Source organism: Macaca fascicularis, chromosome 7, assembly GCF_037993035.2.
Source record: "Macaca fascicularis isolate 582-1 chromosome 7, T2T-MFA8v1.1".
NCBI classification, from domain to species: domain Eukaryota; kingdom Metazoa; phylum Chordata; class Mammalia; order Primates; family Cercopithecidae; genus Macaca; species Macaca fascicularis.
Window position 1 is genome coordinate 84,573,550 of NC_088381.1, and position 16,892 is coordinate 84,590,441.

At 37.4% G+C, this 16,892-nt stretch overlaps 1 protein-coding gene across 27 annotated transcripts in view; it reads left to right on the plus strand.

Annotated features, from left to right (window-relative positions):
• The window catches only part of MEF2A (myocyte enhancer factor 2A), a 161,225-nt gene that overhangs the window by 110,901 nt on the left and 33,432 nt on the right, over positions 1 to 16,892 (plus strand). For all 27 annotated transcript variants that reach the window (XM_065548512.1, XM_065548514.1, XM_065548510.1 and 24 more), the window contains 2 exons: positions 1,029 to 1,248; positions 2,036 to 2,095. In XM_065548512.1, the coding sequence (XP_065404584.1) occupies positions 1,029 to 1,248; positions 2,036 to 2,095 (280 nt within the window). The remainder of the gene's footprint in view (positions 1 to 1,028; positions 1,249 to 2,035; positions 2,096 to 16,892) is intronic.

The window sequence follows — 16,892 nt, forward strand, 5'->3', positions numbered from 1 at the left end:
GCACAAATAAAAGTGTTTTACTTTTGAAAAAAATTGCCATATACCCACTGTTTTTGTATTTGTTGATGTATTATCATATTTCTACATAAAATAAACTATTGAATAAAGTACAATAAAATATATTCTTCCAACTTTAAATTAGCAGTGTTACCTTATTTTTGTATGTTACTCTTTTAAAATGAGGGCACAGTAAAGTTGTTTTATTTTCTCCCACTTTAAATTCTAAAAAGCAACATCTGTTTATCATGGTTAACAAGCATATTGTAAATGGTCTATGGAGGAAATGCGAGAGGAAAATATAAAAAAGGGGGCATGGAATAATTTGGAGGGAGGGAAGGTTAGCATTTACAATATTTGTAATTTAATCTTTATACAATTTAAAGAAGATACCAAAAACTTCATTACTTTTATTACTGGCTTGGTTAGTAGTTAATTTTGTTGTTTAGATTAGATTTCTTTGCATTTTCATTTAACTCAAATTGCATTGTTCTGTATGTAATTACTTTTTTTACCTCTTAGTTTTGCCCTTTAGAAATTTAGTTAATCAGAATGGGACATATTTATGATTTTTCAGATTTGACATATTAAGTTAATAATGTGTGTATACACTTTTCTCCTTCCATTATATTTGGTATCTCTCAATAGAAATGTAATGTTATTAAGGTTTACATCGAAGTGCCAATTATGCTTACTTGGTGACAGTGATACATTTCGCAATGTCTAAATTTGACAACACTACTTGATTATCAGATTTAACCTCTTAAATTTGTCTTTAGGAATATTTGAAATACAGAATATAGACAGTATATATTAATATATAAAATTGAAATTGAAAAGGCTTATGTCGGGCATATTCATGTTCAAACATAATTCTAAAGAAAATAGCTTTAATCTGTAAATTGGTTAAGAACCTATCCCTATCCTCTACTTTTAGTAACTTGAGTTACCTTGCCACATTAAAGTTCAAAAGTTACTTTGTAGATAAATATGAAACCAACAGTTTTTTCCTTCTTTTTCTTTATTTACAGCCTGGTTTGCCACCTCAGAACTTTTCAATGTCTGTCACAGTTCCAGTGACCAGCCCCAATGCTTTGTCCTACACTAACCCAGGGAGTTCATTGGTGTCCCCATCTTTGGCAGCCAGCTCAACGTTAACGGACTCAAGCATGCTGTCTCCACCTCAAACCACGTTACATAGAAATGTGTCTCCTGGAGCTCCTCAGAGACCACCGAGTACTGGCAATGCAGGTATGTAGTGATACCTATTATGCTGCTTCTTTAATAAAGAGGGTGAAAAAAGTCTTTGCTAACATAAGCAGTTTCTTATTTTGCTATTCTTAATTGTATTGTTTTAATGAGCAAGAGTCACGGCTACATAATTGGCCTCATTTTAAAGTATTTTTTTGAAAATCAATTGTGAGTGTAGCGTTGTGTCATGCAAAGTAGAACAGTACTGAGAACCTGCCATAAAGCTTTCCTTCTCATGGGAAAGCCATACTTTGACAGGCAGAAAATTTAGTTAGATATCACAAGCAAGGATTTAAAGTAGAGTGTGAGCCATTCATGTTAGAAATATGGGTGATAGACTTACCTGATTGGAGTTAGAGTATCTTTTACATCTCCTCCTGCCTGAATTACTTCATTAATTCAGCAGAATTTACGTTGCATTTATTGTATTAGTTTACATAATGCAGTGTCTCCTCTCCCTTAAGTCCTAGATTTAATTTAGTGATTTAATCGTACTCCCTACATACTGCCCCCATTTTTATCAGTGTGTACTATTTTGGTATTGATGCAATACCACTATTTGGTATTGAAGGCAACATCAAGCTTGAAAGGTAAACTTACATATATGAGATATGCAACTACATCAGATTACTTATTAATGCCAACTTCAGACTGAGCTAGTTTTTATTTTTGTGTCGTTTTAGAATTAGAGTGAGAGTTACCTCTGTTCGGTTCACATTCAGTCAGGTAAAGAGACCTAATTCATATTCATTCTCTGCCCTCTGTCTTCTCTCCATAACGTTGTTAGGTGGGATGTTGAGCACTACAGACCTCTCAGTGCCAAATGGAGCCGGAAGCAGCCCAGTGGGTGAGTGAATTCCTACTATTTCGTTTTGTAGGTATCTAGCCTATCTGAGATTAAAGGAATGTTGTTCCTGAAATAAAGCTTTCTGGGAAATTTCCTTCTGAAGGGTACTTTCACTAATACTTAACTTTTTAAAAAAACACCCCTGTTTTATTCCTTAAAAATCTTAAGGAGAAACTTTCTCCATCTTTTCTCCTTACCAAAGTTAGACTGTTACCTGCTCTGTCTTACAATAGCATGAAATGTTTTCAGAGAGATTAGAATGAAAAGAAATGGTGTGTCTGTCTACTTCTACAGATAGAAAGATAATTAAGAGATTTGTCTTGGCTGGGTGTGGTGGCTCACACCTCTAATCCCAGCACTTTGGGAGGACGAGGCGGGTGGATTGTCTGAGCTCAAGAGTTAGTGACCAGCCTGGGCAACACTGTGAAACCCTGTCTCTACTAAAATACAAAAAAAATTAGCCCGGCATGGCAGTGCGCGCCTGTAGTCCCAGCTACTTGGGAGGCTGAGGCAGGAGAATTGCTTGAATCCAGGAGGCAGAGGTTACAGTGAGCTGAGATCACGCCTCTCCACTCCAGCCTGGGTGATAGAGTGAGACTCCTTCTCAAAAAAAAAAAAAAAAAACAAAACTATGGACATGATTGAATGACTTAATAAAAATGATGAGGAAGAAATAAACAGAAACATCAATAAAGATATTAAGACAAGTTACAAAATAATGACTTAAAGTAGGAATAAATGCCTAATTATATCTGTCACAGTATTAAATGTTTTAATGGAATTAAACAGATAAGACCTATTGTGGAGTCTTACTTAACAGAAAACAGTTAAATGTGGGAAAATACATAAAGGTCGTACCAATTAAACACAAGGGCTGCTACTCTTGTATGTGTATTTCCAAATATTTATGGGTTTTTTCAGCTCTTGTTTCAGTTGTTTGTATGCCTACATACTCTTTTTGTGTCCCTTTTCGCATATGTTTTTGATTCCAACAAAATAATAAGTTCAGGGCCCACCAAGAATTGTAAGAGTCTAGTATGCTTCTCTCACATTGGGTTGACACCCCAAAAGGCGGGAGTAAACCAGAGATAAACAGTTCTTCTTAGTAGCAACATCTTATATATGCATCATACAGTTTCTTTTTTTTTTTTTTGAGACGGAGTCTCGCTCTGTCCCCCAGGCTGGAGTGCAGTGGCACGATCTCTGCTCACTGCAAGCTCCGCCTCCTGGGTTCACGCCATTCTCCTGCCTCAGCCTCCCGAGTAGCTGGGACGACAGGTGCCCGCCAACACGCCGGGCTAATTTTTTTGCATTTTTAATAGAGACGGAGTTTCACCGTGTTAGCCAGGATGGTCTCGATCTCTTGAACTGATGATCTGCCTGCCTCAGCCTCCCAAAGGTTTCTTAAAATTAGATTATAGTGATTAGAAATTAGATTTAGGGGTTCCAGGATGCCTGCAAAAGCAAATAGTCTCTGGAAGAATAAAATAAGCCTGGCCCACATGGCAGAACCCCATCTCTACTAAAAATACAAAAATTAGCCGGGCGTGGTGGCAAGCGCCTGTAATCCCAGCTACTCAGGAGGCTGAGGCAGGAGAATCGCTTGAGCCCAGGAGGTGGAAGTTGCAGTGAGCCGAGATCATGCCACTGCACTCCAGCCTGGGCAACAAGAGCAAAACTGTCTCAAAAGTAAGTAAATAAAAGAAGAAAACACCATCTCAGACCTTATTATTTCTAACTTGGCACATAAGCTGAACTAGGCACACACACAAATAAAGCAAATGAAAACTTGCAGAAATAAACAATGGAATCAGCCTCCTGGGAACTCCAGAATTTGGAGTTATTAGGCACAGACTTTGACTTTAAAATAACAGTGTTTACTGTGTTCAAGGGTATTAAAAAAAAATTTGAGAATTTTAGCAGAGAACTGAAATGTATTAAAAAAAACGGAAATTTTAGAACCAATAAAACCTGTAATGTTAAGAACTTAACAGATGAGCTTAATAACAGATTGGACAAAGCAGATACAAGAATTAAGAAACTAAAAGATAAGATAGAAGAAAATTATCCAGAATTTTGGAGACACAGAGGAATGGAAAATTAAAAAGAAGACCCAGAGCATGCAACAAACAGGATTAACATACATTAAATTGAAGTCCCAGGAAGCAAAGTCAGAGAAAATTGGGCAGAAGCAGTATTTGAAGAGATCATCACTGAGAATTTTTCAAAACTAACACCAACAAAAAAGCCACAAATTGGGAAGGCCTATAAAACTCACGTGGAATACAGATAATGCTGTGCTTTATGAGAAATTTAAACCTTTATGAACAAAAGACTGGGAGATGGTGAACTAAACCTGCTTCTCAGAAAGTCAGAAAAGGACAGCAAATTAAACCTAAAGTAGGTAGAACCAAATTATAAAGATACAAGGATTGAAATAGAAAATAGAAAATTTTCTACTTCAGGCATGGTGAAACAGATGATCTCATACGTGCTTTTGTGGTATTGTAAATTAGTAACTGTCTTTCTGGAAAGGTTTTGGCAAGATGTTTCAGTTGTCATAAAAATACAAATATTGATACTGATATAGAAAAACATAAATTGAATTAACAAAACAAATACTGATTATTTAAAAGACTAATAAAATTGAATGTTTTCAGTAACATTCTATTCAAAATATTTTCTAATTTCCATTTTATCTTTTTAACCTAACCTGTAAGTTATTTAGAATTATATTTCTTAATTTCAGATACATGGGGATTTTCTAGTTATCTTTTAGATATTACTTTCTAACCAGATTGTTTTGTTACCAGATAGCTTACCTCTATATGATTAAATTCTCGGAAATTTGCTGATACTTTTTAATCGGCCAGCATATGCTCAATTTTTGTTTGTGTTGTATACTGGAAAAGAATGTTTATTCTGTATTGTAAGCATGAGTTGCAAGTTCTACTCCTTTTAAATGTTTTATCTGTATATGTGTAATAACTTGCTGTATCAGCTCCAGTTTAGAAACTTGTGATAGGTCAGTTCCAGATAGTTTTGCGTTGCCTTTAAACCATATCATTTTTACCAATATTGTCATTTTCAAAAGCATAATTTGTTTATAGACGAGTCTTCCATTTGCCTTGTTCATATTTTAATTTTTGTTGCATCTTCTGCCTGCTTCCCTAAAGCTGGAGTACTTCAGGCCCATGTACTGTTGAAAGAAGAGGCATCCTTGAGACTTTTAAAGCACTGAACAAACTCAGGAAAGGGAAAGACTTCTTGAATAAGAAACCAAAGAAAGCCTAATGGAAAGATAGATTTGCTTGTGTTAAAATTGGAAACTTTGTGCATCAAAAACACTATAAAGAGAGTAAAAAGGCAAGACAGAATGGGAGAATATGTATAGTATATATACAAATCAATAGGGTTTTTTTTTTTTAAGAATACCTACAAATGAATAAGAAAAAGAAAACTCGACTTTGAAAATGTGCGTGAGAACACATGCACTTCACAAAAGAAGCATCTGATAAATGTGAAGAAATGCTCAGTCTCAGTAGTCATGGAAATGCATAATTAAACCACAAAGAGAGAACACTGTACACCCACCAGAACTTCTAAAATGAAATAGATGGTATACCAAATATTGACAAAGCTATGAAAAAGCACAAACTCATACGCTGGTAATGGGAGTACAAGTTGCTGCAATCATTTGGCATTATCTGCCTAAGCTGCAGATATGTGTATTCTGTGACCCAGCATTTTCACTCCTCCTTATGTACTGTACAGAAATGCATTTGTGCACGAGTACCAAGAGATACGTAAAAGAATGTGCACAACATTATGTTAAAGTCAATATCTAGAAATAGTACAGATCTCTATCAGCAGTAGAATGGATAAATATAAGAGAGTACATTCATATGGAAGAATATTATACTGCAATGAAAATGAAACCACAGCAATTCTCAACATGGATGAATGGCACCAAACATGAATTAAAGAAGATAGATACATACTCAGGATTCTATCTATATAAAGTTTGAAAAGCAGGCTAAAAAAACTACAGTGTTTGGGATGCTTGTGTAGACAGATGGCAAAGCCATAAAGAAAAACCAAGAAATTAGTGTAAAATTCACAATAGTGGTTACTTTGGGTAGGTGGGACTATGGGAATATTTTAGGGGCCCAATTATGGAAAATTCTGGGGTTCTGGCAGTATTCTTAATCTGAATGGTGGTTACATGGATCTTCATTTTGTGATAAATCCTTAACCTGTACGTTTTTGTTTTGTACATTTTCTGTTTATGTGTTACATTAGCAAGAAAACAGTTTTGAAAATAAAAAGTACACTAGATATAATGATAAAGGAACTGTAACAACAAAGATAAAGGTACTTTTTTAAATTATAAGAGAAAATAATGTACATTTTGTGGTATTTATACTATTCCAAAATCCAGAGAGAAAATTTATAGACACTCACACTCACACACAAAGTATAGGTAGCCTTTGAGTCTTTGGACATTGTTGTCTGCATGTGGCAGCTGGAACTCATCACCCGTCTTGAGATCATGAGACAAGTCAGTTTAAGATGACAGGTCAAAATGCCAAGGTTGATAAAGTGAAAAGCTGGTGGCCCTCAGTGTTGAGCTGCTGAAGCAGCTGAGTCTGGGACCACTCTTCCCCCAGACTTCTTATATGAGATAATACATGTTCCTCATTCTCCAGAGGAAAAAAGTAAGATAAAATCCAAGCAACAGATAGGGGAATGTTTAGTAATGGGCATTTAATTGTACCAGAATACACAATTCAAAAAAGAAACCTAACTAGTATTTTTAAAACTGAAAAGGTTGTTCATCATTGGTCGTAATCATGAAATTCAAATTAAAATGACAAAACAATAAAATACTACTGCTACTTACTAATTCCCAACTGTTAGCACTTTTTATTGTGATGTTCAGTGCTAATGAAGGCGTGGTGAAACTGATCTCATGCATGCTTTTGTGGCATTGTAAATTAGTAACAATCTTTCTGGAAAGGTTTTGGCAAGATGTTTTAGTTGTCATAAAAATGTTTATACCACCAAGCCCACTAATCCCATTTTTGGGAATCTTTCCTGAAGAGGTAAGTTAGAATAAGCAAAGCTTCATTGCAACTTTATTTGTAGTAATGAATAATAGGAAGAAATCAACATATTCAACAATATGAAAATGAAGTAAATGAAATTTCAACTGAATTTATTTTTAGTTATGATTTAAAATGAGCAAAAAATATGAGTATGGAAAACAAAAAGGGAAAAATCCAAAGAGATTATAATACTTAACGTTAAGATGGTGGGACTGTAAGGGTTTTTCACTCTAGTTTCTGTGATGCTGTATTAATACAGTTACCTCTACAATCATAACATCTTTATTGTAGTAAATTAGAACATTTCTTTATTTTTACTTATAACTTGTTTTCCATTTGTCATCTGTGCAAATAAAACTTGGCAGCTTTGTACATATTGTAATTTGTATACATCTTTCATAGAGGTAATTTGCTTATTTGATTATGATTTACTAGGTATACTTCTCTACTGGGAGTTTATATTTAATACTCGGTTTATGCTGTAGTTCAAATTACTTTGGGGACTTTTTACTTTGGGCACACTTTTAAATATCAAGCATAAAATAAAGTCTTAGATATCCAACAACTTCACTTTTTAAAAACATGTTGAGAAAGAGAAAAAACATATATGGTACTAGACATAGAAAGGCTCAGGATGCTCTTGGAGTTATTTGGGGTTTAATGAAGGTAAAATAAGGGTTTGCATTGTAGCAGGCGCATTGGCAATTAAAAAGAAGGGATGGAAGAGGCGAAAGATATAAAGAAAGCTTGATTGCTCTGAAGGTGGGGATGGGATGGTGGAAGCCAGCAGCAGCAGAAGTCTTTAGAACAAGCTGAGTTGAGATGACAGCAGCATGTCTGGGTGAAAGTGGCCACCAGATTATTGAATATGAACTGGAAATTAGGAAGGACAAAGCAGAAACCCAGTTTTCAGTCATTCACATGGAGGTGATAGTTGAAGTTGTATGTGCTTCAGCATTCATGCTTCATGAAGATGCTGAAGTTTCTGAAAGAGAAGAAGATATGTTGCCTTTTGGCGGCTGCCCACGTGGGATCGAGATAGGGAATACAGTATTCAGAAAGAAAAGCAGACCCCATGAGCATTGCCTGTTTTTGTTATAAATTTTTATTGGACAGGATCCACGTTGTCCATTTTACAGGAAATTTCATTGAATCAGGTACATATGCATTCAATTATTTTAAAACTTGTGATCATCTTTATTTATTTATTTATTTTATTTTAGACTAGTCAAGTGCAGTAGTGAGAAGGAGGTAAAGAGTAGAACAAGGAGTTTGATAAGTTGAGATAACTCACTACCTTCGAAGCAGCCCTGTGATCTTTTCTACTTTCAGAAACCTCAAGCAGTTCTTTGCACAAATGACATAATTTTATAACTGTTAAAATGTATTTTTGTTTATTGAATAATCAGCTGAATGTCAAATTTTATGACAATTTTGCCAAATATGATTGAACTTTGCTTTGGATGAGTTTTTCAGAATCCTTTGACGTTTGCATATCAGTTTGACTTCTGAAATGAATTCATAATGAAATATTAATGACATCATTGTCTGCAGTTTAACCCTAGAAGAGTAGTATCTAAGGACACAGAGTACTTGCCATCTACTTGAGTGCATTGTTTCAGCTGATGTGATTTATATTTTGGAATATGAGCCAGACTGATAGAATTGACTGACCTATCTTATAGCTATAGGACTGTAATAGAGATCAAGTTCTGTTAAGTTTCTGAAGGCATAGGTATGCAGTTTGCTCAAGAGCATTTTTTTCACATTTGTGTTAGGATAGTAAATTACCTTGAAGTCTGGAAACACATTTTAACAACATTAAATTAGATTTATTCATTTAGAGTAGATACTGTAGTTCCTAGATTCGTAAACTGTGACAAAATGAGTTATATACTGAAAGTGTTTACCTTGGAAGTCTATCTGAAAAATGTCTTCATTTTTGTGATAAAAATTGAGCTGAAGGTAAGAAGGTATATATTAGGGTATATATCACTACACTGTACAAAATAAGAAGTCATGCATAGGAGGTTCTCTTAGCTTCAGCCTGGCAAGTTACCAAACACTTACATCATCCTTTACTCATTATCTGCTACTGACTCCTGACTTTACACCAAGAAATACTGTGCTTTTAGGTCCCCTCTTACTCTTGAAATTTGGTTCACATGAGTTACCATCGTGTCATGTCTGTCTAAAGCACCGTAGACTGCACGTGGGAAAATGGTATTTGTGCTTCTTGATGAGCTGTGGCTCTGAATTATATATTTACATCATTTTATGTCTTTGAGAGGAAATTCTAATTTCTCCTTCAGATTTGAGTATAAATCAAGTGAAGAAGACTCTTCTAAATAATACCAGAATCAGAACACATATTCATGCCATTGTATATTTAAAAAAATTATTAATCTGACATTCTCATACTGTTACGCAAAATGAAGTTTCTATTTAACCTTCCTATTTTTGAATAAAATTGTTTATTAAATATTTTTAATCTTTCAAATGTCTGGCTTAGCAATTACCTCCCTCCGACTCATAGATGATCTCTACTCCACAGGATGGCCTGGTGAAGTGGTTGTTTTTTAAACTGTACTGCTTTCTGAAGCTTAACAGGATGCAGGAAATTACTCTATGGGGTGTGGAAAGGATTTAATACATACCCCTTCAAGATAATGAAAGCAGAATGCAGGAAATAACCTCATGAGGTTAACTGAAATACCAGTCCCCACAGCAAAATTAGATCATACATATGAATTAAAACTGAGTGGATCACTTGGTAAACGTTTTGGAGGAAACAAGAGGAAGGTGGGGGTAAGGAAGAAAAAAACCACACTAATTATCTGGAGCTCAGAAATTCTTTTGTTTGTTTGAGACAGGATCTCACGCTGTTGCCCAGGCTGGAGTACAGTGGCACGATCTCAGCTCACTGCAGCCTCCGCCTCTGCGGCTCAGGCAATTCTCCTGCCTCAGCCTCCCTAGTAGCTGGGATTACAGACATGCACCACCATACCCTGCTAATTTTTCTTCTCTTCTTTGTGTGTGTGTGTGTGTGTGTGTGTGTGTTAGCGTGTTAGCATAAGTTTTTATTTAATGACTCCCAAAGCTGTAATAATATTTACTCATGGAAAGTCCTTAATAGCATTTTAGCACATGGGAAATCTGTACGTAACTAACAGATATATACATCTGAGTTTGGCTCAAATTTGAGATAGACATGATCATCACCTTTTCAGAGGTCCACATAGTACTAGCTGATTTCACTGAGCTTTTAGTAAATACCAGAAACTATTGTTGTTTTCTTACATAAATTTTATTACTTAATACATGAACTCTACAAGAGATGTTACTACCTCCCTCTTCAGTTTAAGGAACTATGGCTTGAGGAGGTCAAATAACTCACCCAGGGACAAACAGCTTGTTCAGAGACCCAGAAAATTTTTGAAATGTTTCAGATGTTAGAGATACAATTATTTTAGAGAAAAGTAGAAATACTATTCTAGTTTTTTTTTTTTTTAATACTTTAAGTTCTAGGGTACATGTGCACAACGTGCAGGTTTGTTACATATGTATATATGTGTCATGTTGGTGTGCTGTACCCATTAACTCGTCATTTGCATTAGGTATATCTCCTAATGCTATCCCTCCCCCAATCCCCCTACCCACAATAGGACCCGGTGTGGGATGTTCCCCTTCCTGTGTCCAAGTGATCTCATTGTTCAATTCCCACCTATGAGTGAGAACATGCAGTGTTTGGTTTTCTGTTCTTGCAGTAGTTTGCTGAGAATGATGGTTTCCAGCTGCATCCATGTCCCTACAAAGGACACGAACTCATCCTTTTTTATGACTGCATAGTATTCCATGGTGTCTGTGTGCCATATTTTCTTAATCCAGTCTGTCACTGATGGACATTTGGGTTGATTCCAAGTCTTTGCTATTGTGAATAATGCCACAGTAAACATACGTGTGCATGTGTCTTTATAGCAGCATGAGTTATAATCCTTTGGGTATATCCCCAGTAATGGGATGGCTGGGTCAAATGGTATTTCTAGTTCTAGATCCTTGAGGCATCGCCACACTGTTTTCCACAATGGTTGAACTAGTTTACAGTCCCACCAACAGTGTAAAAGTGTTCCTATTTCTCCACATCCTCTCCAGCACCTGTTGTTTCCTGATTTTTTAATGATTGCCATTCTAACTGGTGTGAGATGGTATCTCATTGTGGTTTTGATTTGCATTTCTCTGATGGTGAGTGATGATGAGCATTTTTTCATGTGTCTGTTGGCTGTATGAATGTCTTCTTTTGAGAAGTGTCTGTTCATATCCTTTGCCCCCTTTTTGATGGGTTGTTTTTTCTTGTAAATTTGATTGAGTTCTTTGTAGGTTCTGGATATTAGCCCTTTGTCAGATGAGTAGATTGCAAAAATGTTCTCCCATTCTGTAGGTTACCTGTTCACTCTGATGGTAGTTTCTTTTCCTGTGCAGAAGCTCTTTAGTTTAATTAGATCCCATTTGTCAATTATGGCTTTTGTTGCCATTGCTTTTGGTGTTTTAGACATGAAGTCCTTGCCCATGCCTATGTCCTGAATAGTGTTACCTAGGTTTTCTTCTAGGGTTTTTATGGTTTTAGGTCTAACATTTAAGTCTCTAATCCATCTTGAATTAATTTTCGTATAAGGAGTAAGGAAAGGGTCCAGTTTCAGCTTTCTACTTATGGCTTGCCAATTTTCCCAGCACCATTTGTTAAATAGGGAATCCTTTCTCCATTTCTTGTTTTTGTCAGGTTTGTCAAAGATCAGATGGCTGTAGATGTGTGGTATTATTTCTGAGGGCTCTTTTCTGTTCCGTTGGTCTATATCTCTGTTTTGGTACCAGTACCATGCTGTTTTGGTTACTGTAGTCTTGTAGTGTAGTTTGAAGTCAGGGAGCGTGATGCCTCCAGCTTTCTTCTTTTGGCTTAGGATTGTCTTGGTGATGTGGGCTCTTTTTTGGTTCCATATGAACTTTAAAGCAGTTTTTTCCAATTCTGTGAAGAAAGTCATGGGTAGCTTAATGGAGATGGCATTGAATCTATGAATTACCTTGGGCAATATGGCCATTTTCACAATATTGATTCTTCCTATCCGTGAGCATGGTATGTTCTTCCGTTTGTTTGTGTCCTCTTTTATTTCACTGAGCAGTGGTTTGTAGTTCTCCTTGAAGAGGTCCTTTACATCCCTTGTGAGTTGGATTCCTAGGTATTTTATTCTCTTTGAAGCTGTTGTGAATGGGAGTTCATTCTTGATTTGGCTGTTTGTCTGTTACTGGTGTATAAGAGTGCTTGTGATTTTTCCACATTGATTTTGTGTCCTGAGACTTTGCTGAAGTTTCTTATCAGCTTAAGGAGATTTGGGGCTGAGATGATGGGGTTTTCTAAATATACAATCATGTCATCTGCAAACAGGGACAATTTGACTTCTTCTTTTCCTAACTGAATACCCTTGATTTTTTTCTCTTGCCTGATTGCCCTAGCCAGAACTTCCAACACTCTGTTGAACAGGAGTGGTGAGAGAGGGCATCGCTGTCTTGTGCCAGCTTTCAAGGGAATGCTTCCAGTTTTTGCCCATTCAGTATGATATTGTCTGTGGGTTTGTCATAAATAGTTCTTACTATTTTGAGATACGTTCCATCAATACCAAATTTATTGAGAGCTTTTAGCATGAAGGCTGTTGAATTTTGTCAAAGGCCTTTTCTGCATCTATTGAGATAATCATGTGGGTTTTGTCTTTGGTTCTGTTTATATGCTGGGTTCTGTTTATATGCTGGATTACATGTATTGATTTGTGTATGTTGAACCAGCCTTGCATCCCAGGGGTGAAGCCCACTTGATCATGGTGGATAAGCTTTTTGATGTGCTGCTGGATTCGGTGTGCCAGTATTTTATTGAGGATTTTTGCATTGATGTTCATCAGGGATATTGGTCTAAAATTCTCTTTTTTTGTTGTATCTCTGCCAGGCTTTGGTATCAAGATGATATTGGCCTCGTAAAATGAGTTAGGGAGGATTTCCTCTTTTTCTATTGATTGGCATAGTTTCAGAAGGAATGGTACCAACTCCTCCTTGTACCTCTGGTATAATTTGGCTGTGAATCCATCTGGTCCTGGACTTTGGTTGGTTGGTAGGCTATTAATTATTGCCTCAATTTCAGAGCCTGTTATTGGTCTATTCATGGATTCAACTTCTTCCTGGTTTAGTCTTGAGAGAGTGTAAGTGTTAGGAAATTATCAATTTCTTCTAGGTTTTCTAGTTTATTTGCATAAAGGTGTTTATAATATTCTCTGATGGTAGTTTGTATTTCTGTTGGGTCGGTGGTGATATCCCCCTTATCATTTTTTATTGCATCTATTTGATTCTTCTCTCTTCTTTATTAGTCTTGCTAGCGGTCTATCAATTTTGTTGATCATTTAAAAAAACCAGCTCCTGAATTCATTGATTTTTTGAAGGGTTTTTTGTGTCTCTATCTCCCTCAGTTCTGCTCTGATCTTAGTTATTTCTTGCCTTCTTCTAGCTTTTGAATGTGTTTGCTCTTGCTTCTCTAGTTCTTCTAATTGTGATGTTAGGATGTCAATTTTAGGTCTTTCCTGCTTTCTCTTGTGGGCATTTAGTGCTATAAATTTCCCTCTACACACTGTTTTAAATGTGTACCAGAGATTCTGGTATGTTGTGTCTTTGTTCTCATTGGTTTCAAAGAACATCTTTATTTCTGCCTTCATTTCATTATGTACCCAGTAGTCATTCAGGAGCAGGTTGTTCAGTTTCCATGTATTTGAGCAGTTTTGATTGAGTTTCTTAGTCCTGAGTTCTAGTTTGATTGCACTGTGGTCTGAGAGACAGTTTGTTATAATTTCTGTTCTTTCACATTTGCTGAGAAGTGCTTTACTTCCAACTATGTGGTCAGTTTTCAAATAAGTGCGATGTGGTGCTGAGAAGAATGTATATTCTGTTGATTTGGGGCGGAGAGTTCTGTAGATGTCTATTAGGTCTGCTTGGTCAGAGTTGAGTTCAATTCCTGGATATCCTCGTTAACTTTCTGTCCTGTTGATCTGTTTAATGTTGACAGTGGAGTGTTAAAGTCTCCCATTATTATTGTATGGGAGTCTAAGTCTCTTTGTAAGTCTCTAAGGACATACTTTATGAATCTGGGTGCTCCTGTATTGAGTGCATATATATTTAGGATAGTTAGCTCTTCCCGATTAATTGATCCCTTTCTCATTATGTAATGGCCTTCTCTGTCTCTTTTGATCTTTGATAGTTTAAAGTGTGTTTTATCAGAGACCAGGATTGCAACCCCTGCTTTTTTGTTTTCCATTTGCTTGGTAGATCTTCCTCCATCCCTTTATTTTGAGCCTATGTGTGTCTCTGCATGTGAGATCGGTCTCCTGAATACAGCAAACTGATGGGTCTTGACTCTATCCAATTTGCCAGTCTTTGTCTTTTAATTGGACCGTTTAGTCCATTTACATTTAAGGTTAATATTGTTATGTGTGAACGTGATCCTATCATTATGATATTATTTGGTTATTTTGCTCGTTAGTTGATGCGGCTTCTTCCTAGCATTGATGGACTTGACATTTTGGCATGTTTTTGCAGTGGCTAGTACCTGTTGTGCCTTTCCATGTTTAGTGCTTCCTTCAGGATTTCTTGTAGGGCAGGCCTGGTGGTGACAAAATCTCTAAGCATTTGTTTATCTGTAAAGGATTTTATTTCTCCTTCACTTATGAAACTTAGTTTGACTGGTATGAAATTCTGGGTTGAAAATTCTTTTCTTTAAGAATGTTGAATATTGGCCCCCACTTTCTTCTGGCTTGTAGAGTTTCTGCCGAGAGATCTGCTGTTGTTAGTCTGATGGGCTTCCCTTTGTTGGTAACCCGACCTTTCTCTCTGGCTGCCCTTAACATTTTTTCCTTCATTTCAACTTTGGTGAATCTGACAATTATGTGTCTTGGAGTTGGTCTTCTCGAGGAGTATCTTTGTGGTGTTCTCTGTATTTACTGAATTTGAATATTGGCCTGCCTTACTAGGTTGGGGAAGTCCTCCTGGATGATATCCTACAAAGTGTTTTCCAACTTGGTTCCATTTTCCCTGTCACTTTCAGGCACACCAATCAGACGTAGATTTGGTCTTTTCACATAATCCCCTATTTCTTGGAGGCTTTGTTCATTTATTTTTACTCTTTTTTCTCTACACTTCTCTTCTCGCTTCATTTCATTCATTTGATCTTCAGTCACTGATACTCTTCCAGTTGATCGAGTCGGTTACTGAAGCTTGTGCATTTGTCACGTAGTTATCGTGTTATGGTTTTCATCTCTATCAGTTCTTTTAAGGACTTCTCTATGTTGGTTATTCTAGTTAGCCATTCGTCACATCTTTTTTCAAGGTTTTTAGTTTCTTTGCACTGGTTACGTAGTTCCTCCTTTAGTTCTGAGAAGTTTGATCGACTGAAGACTTCTTCTCTCAACTTGTCAAAGTCCTTCTCCGTCCAGCTTTGTTCCGTTGCTGTCGATGAGCTGCGTTCCTTTGGAGAGGGAGATGCGCTCTGATTTTTTGAATTTCCAGCTTTTCTGCACTGCTTTCCCCCATCTTTGTGGTTTTATCTGCCTTTGGTCTTTGATGATAGTGACGTAATGATGGGGTTTTTGTGTGGGTGTCCTTTCTGTTTGTTAGTTTTCCTTCTAACAGTCAGGACCCTCAGCTGCAGGTCTGTTGGAGTTTGCTTGAGGTCCACTCCAGACTGTGTTTGCCTGGGTATCAGCAGTGGAGGCTGCAAAAGATAGATTATTGCTGAACAGTGAGTGTTGCCGTCTGATTCTTGCTCTGGAAGCTTCGTCTCAGGGGTGTACCCAGCCATGTGAGTTGTGAGGTGTTGGTCTGCACCTAGTGGGGGATGTCTCCCAGTTAGGCTACTCAGGGATCAGGGCCCCAGTTGAGCAGGCAGTATATCCATTCTCAGATCTCAACCTCCATGCTGGGAGAACCACTGCTCTCTTCAAAGCTGTCAGACAGGGACATTTACCTCTGCCGAGGTTTCTGCTGCTTTTTGTTTAACTATGCCCTGTCCTCAGAGGTGGAGTCTGCAGAGGCAGGCCGGCCTCCTTGAGCTGTGGTGGGCTCCACCCAGTTTAGGCTTCCTGGCGGCTCTGTTTACCTACTTAAGCCTCAGCAATGGCGGGCGCCCCTCCCCCAGCCTTGCTACTGCCTTGCAGTTAGAGCTCAGACTGCTGTGCTAGCAATGAGGGAGGCTCTGTGGGCATGAGACCTTCCCGACCAGGTGTGGGATATAATCTCCTGGTGTGCCGTTTGCTAAGACCCTTGGTAAAATGCAGTATTAGGGTGGGAGTTACCCAATTTTCCAGGTGTTGTGTGTCTCAATTTCCTTTGGCTAAGAAAAGGAATTCCCTTCCCCCTTGCCCTTCCCAGGTGAGGTGATGCCTTGCCCTGCTTCAGCTCTCGCTGGTCGGGCTGCACCCGCGGACCAGCACCAACTGTCCAACATGCCCCAGTGAGATGAACCTGGTACCTCAGTTGAAAATGCAGAAATTACCCGTCTTCTGTGTCGCTCACACTGGGAGCTGGAGGCTGGAGCTGTTCGTATTCGGCCATCTTGGGCGTGCCCCCACTGTTCTAATTTTGCATTTTTTTTTAGTGGGGTTTTGCCA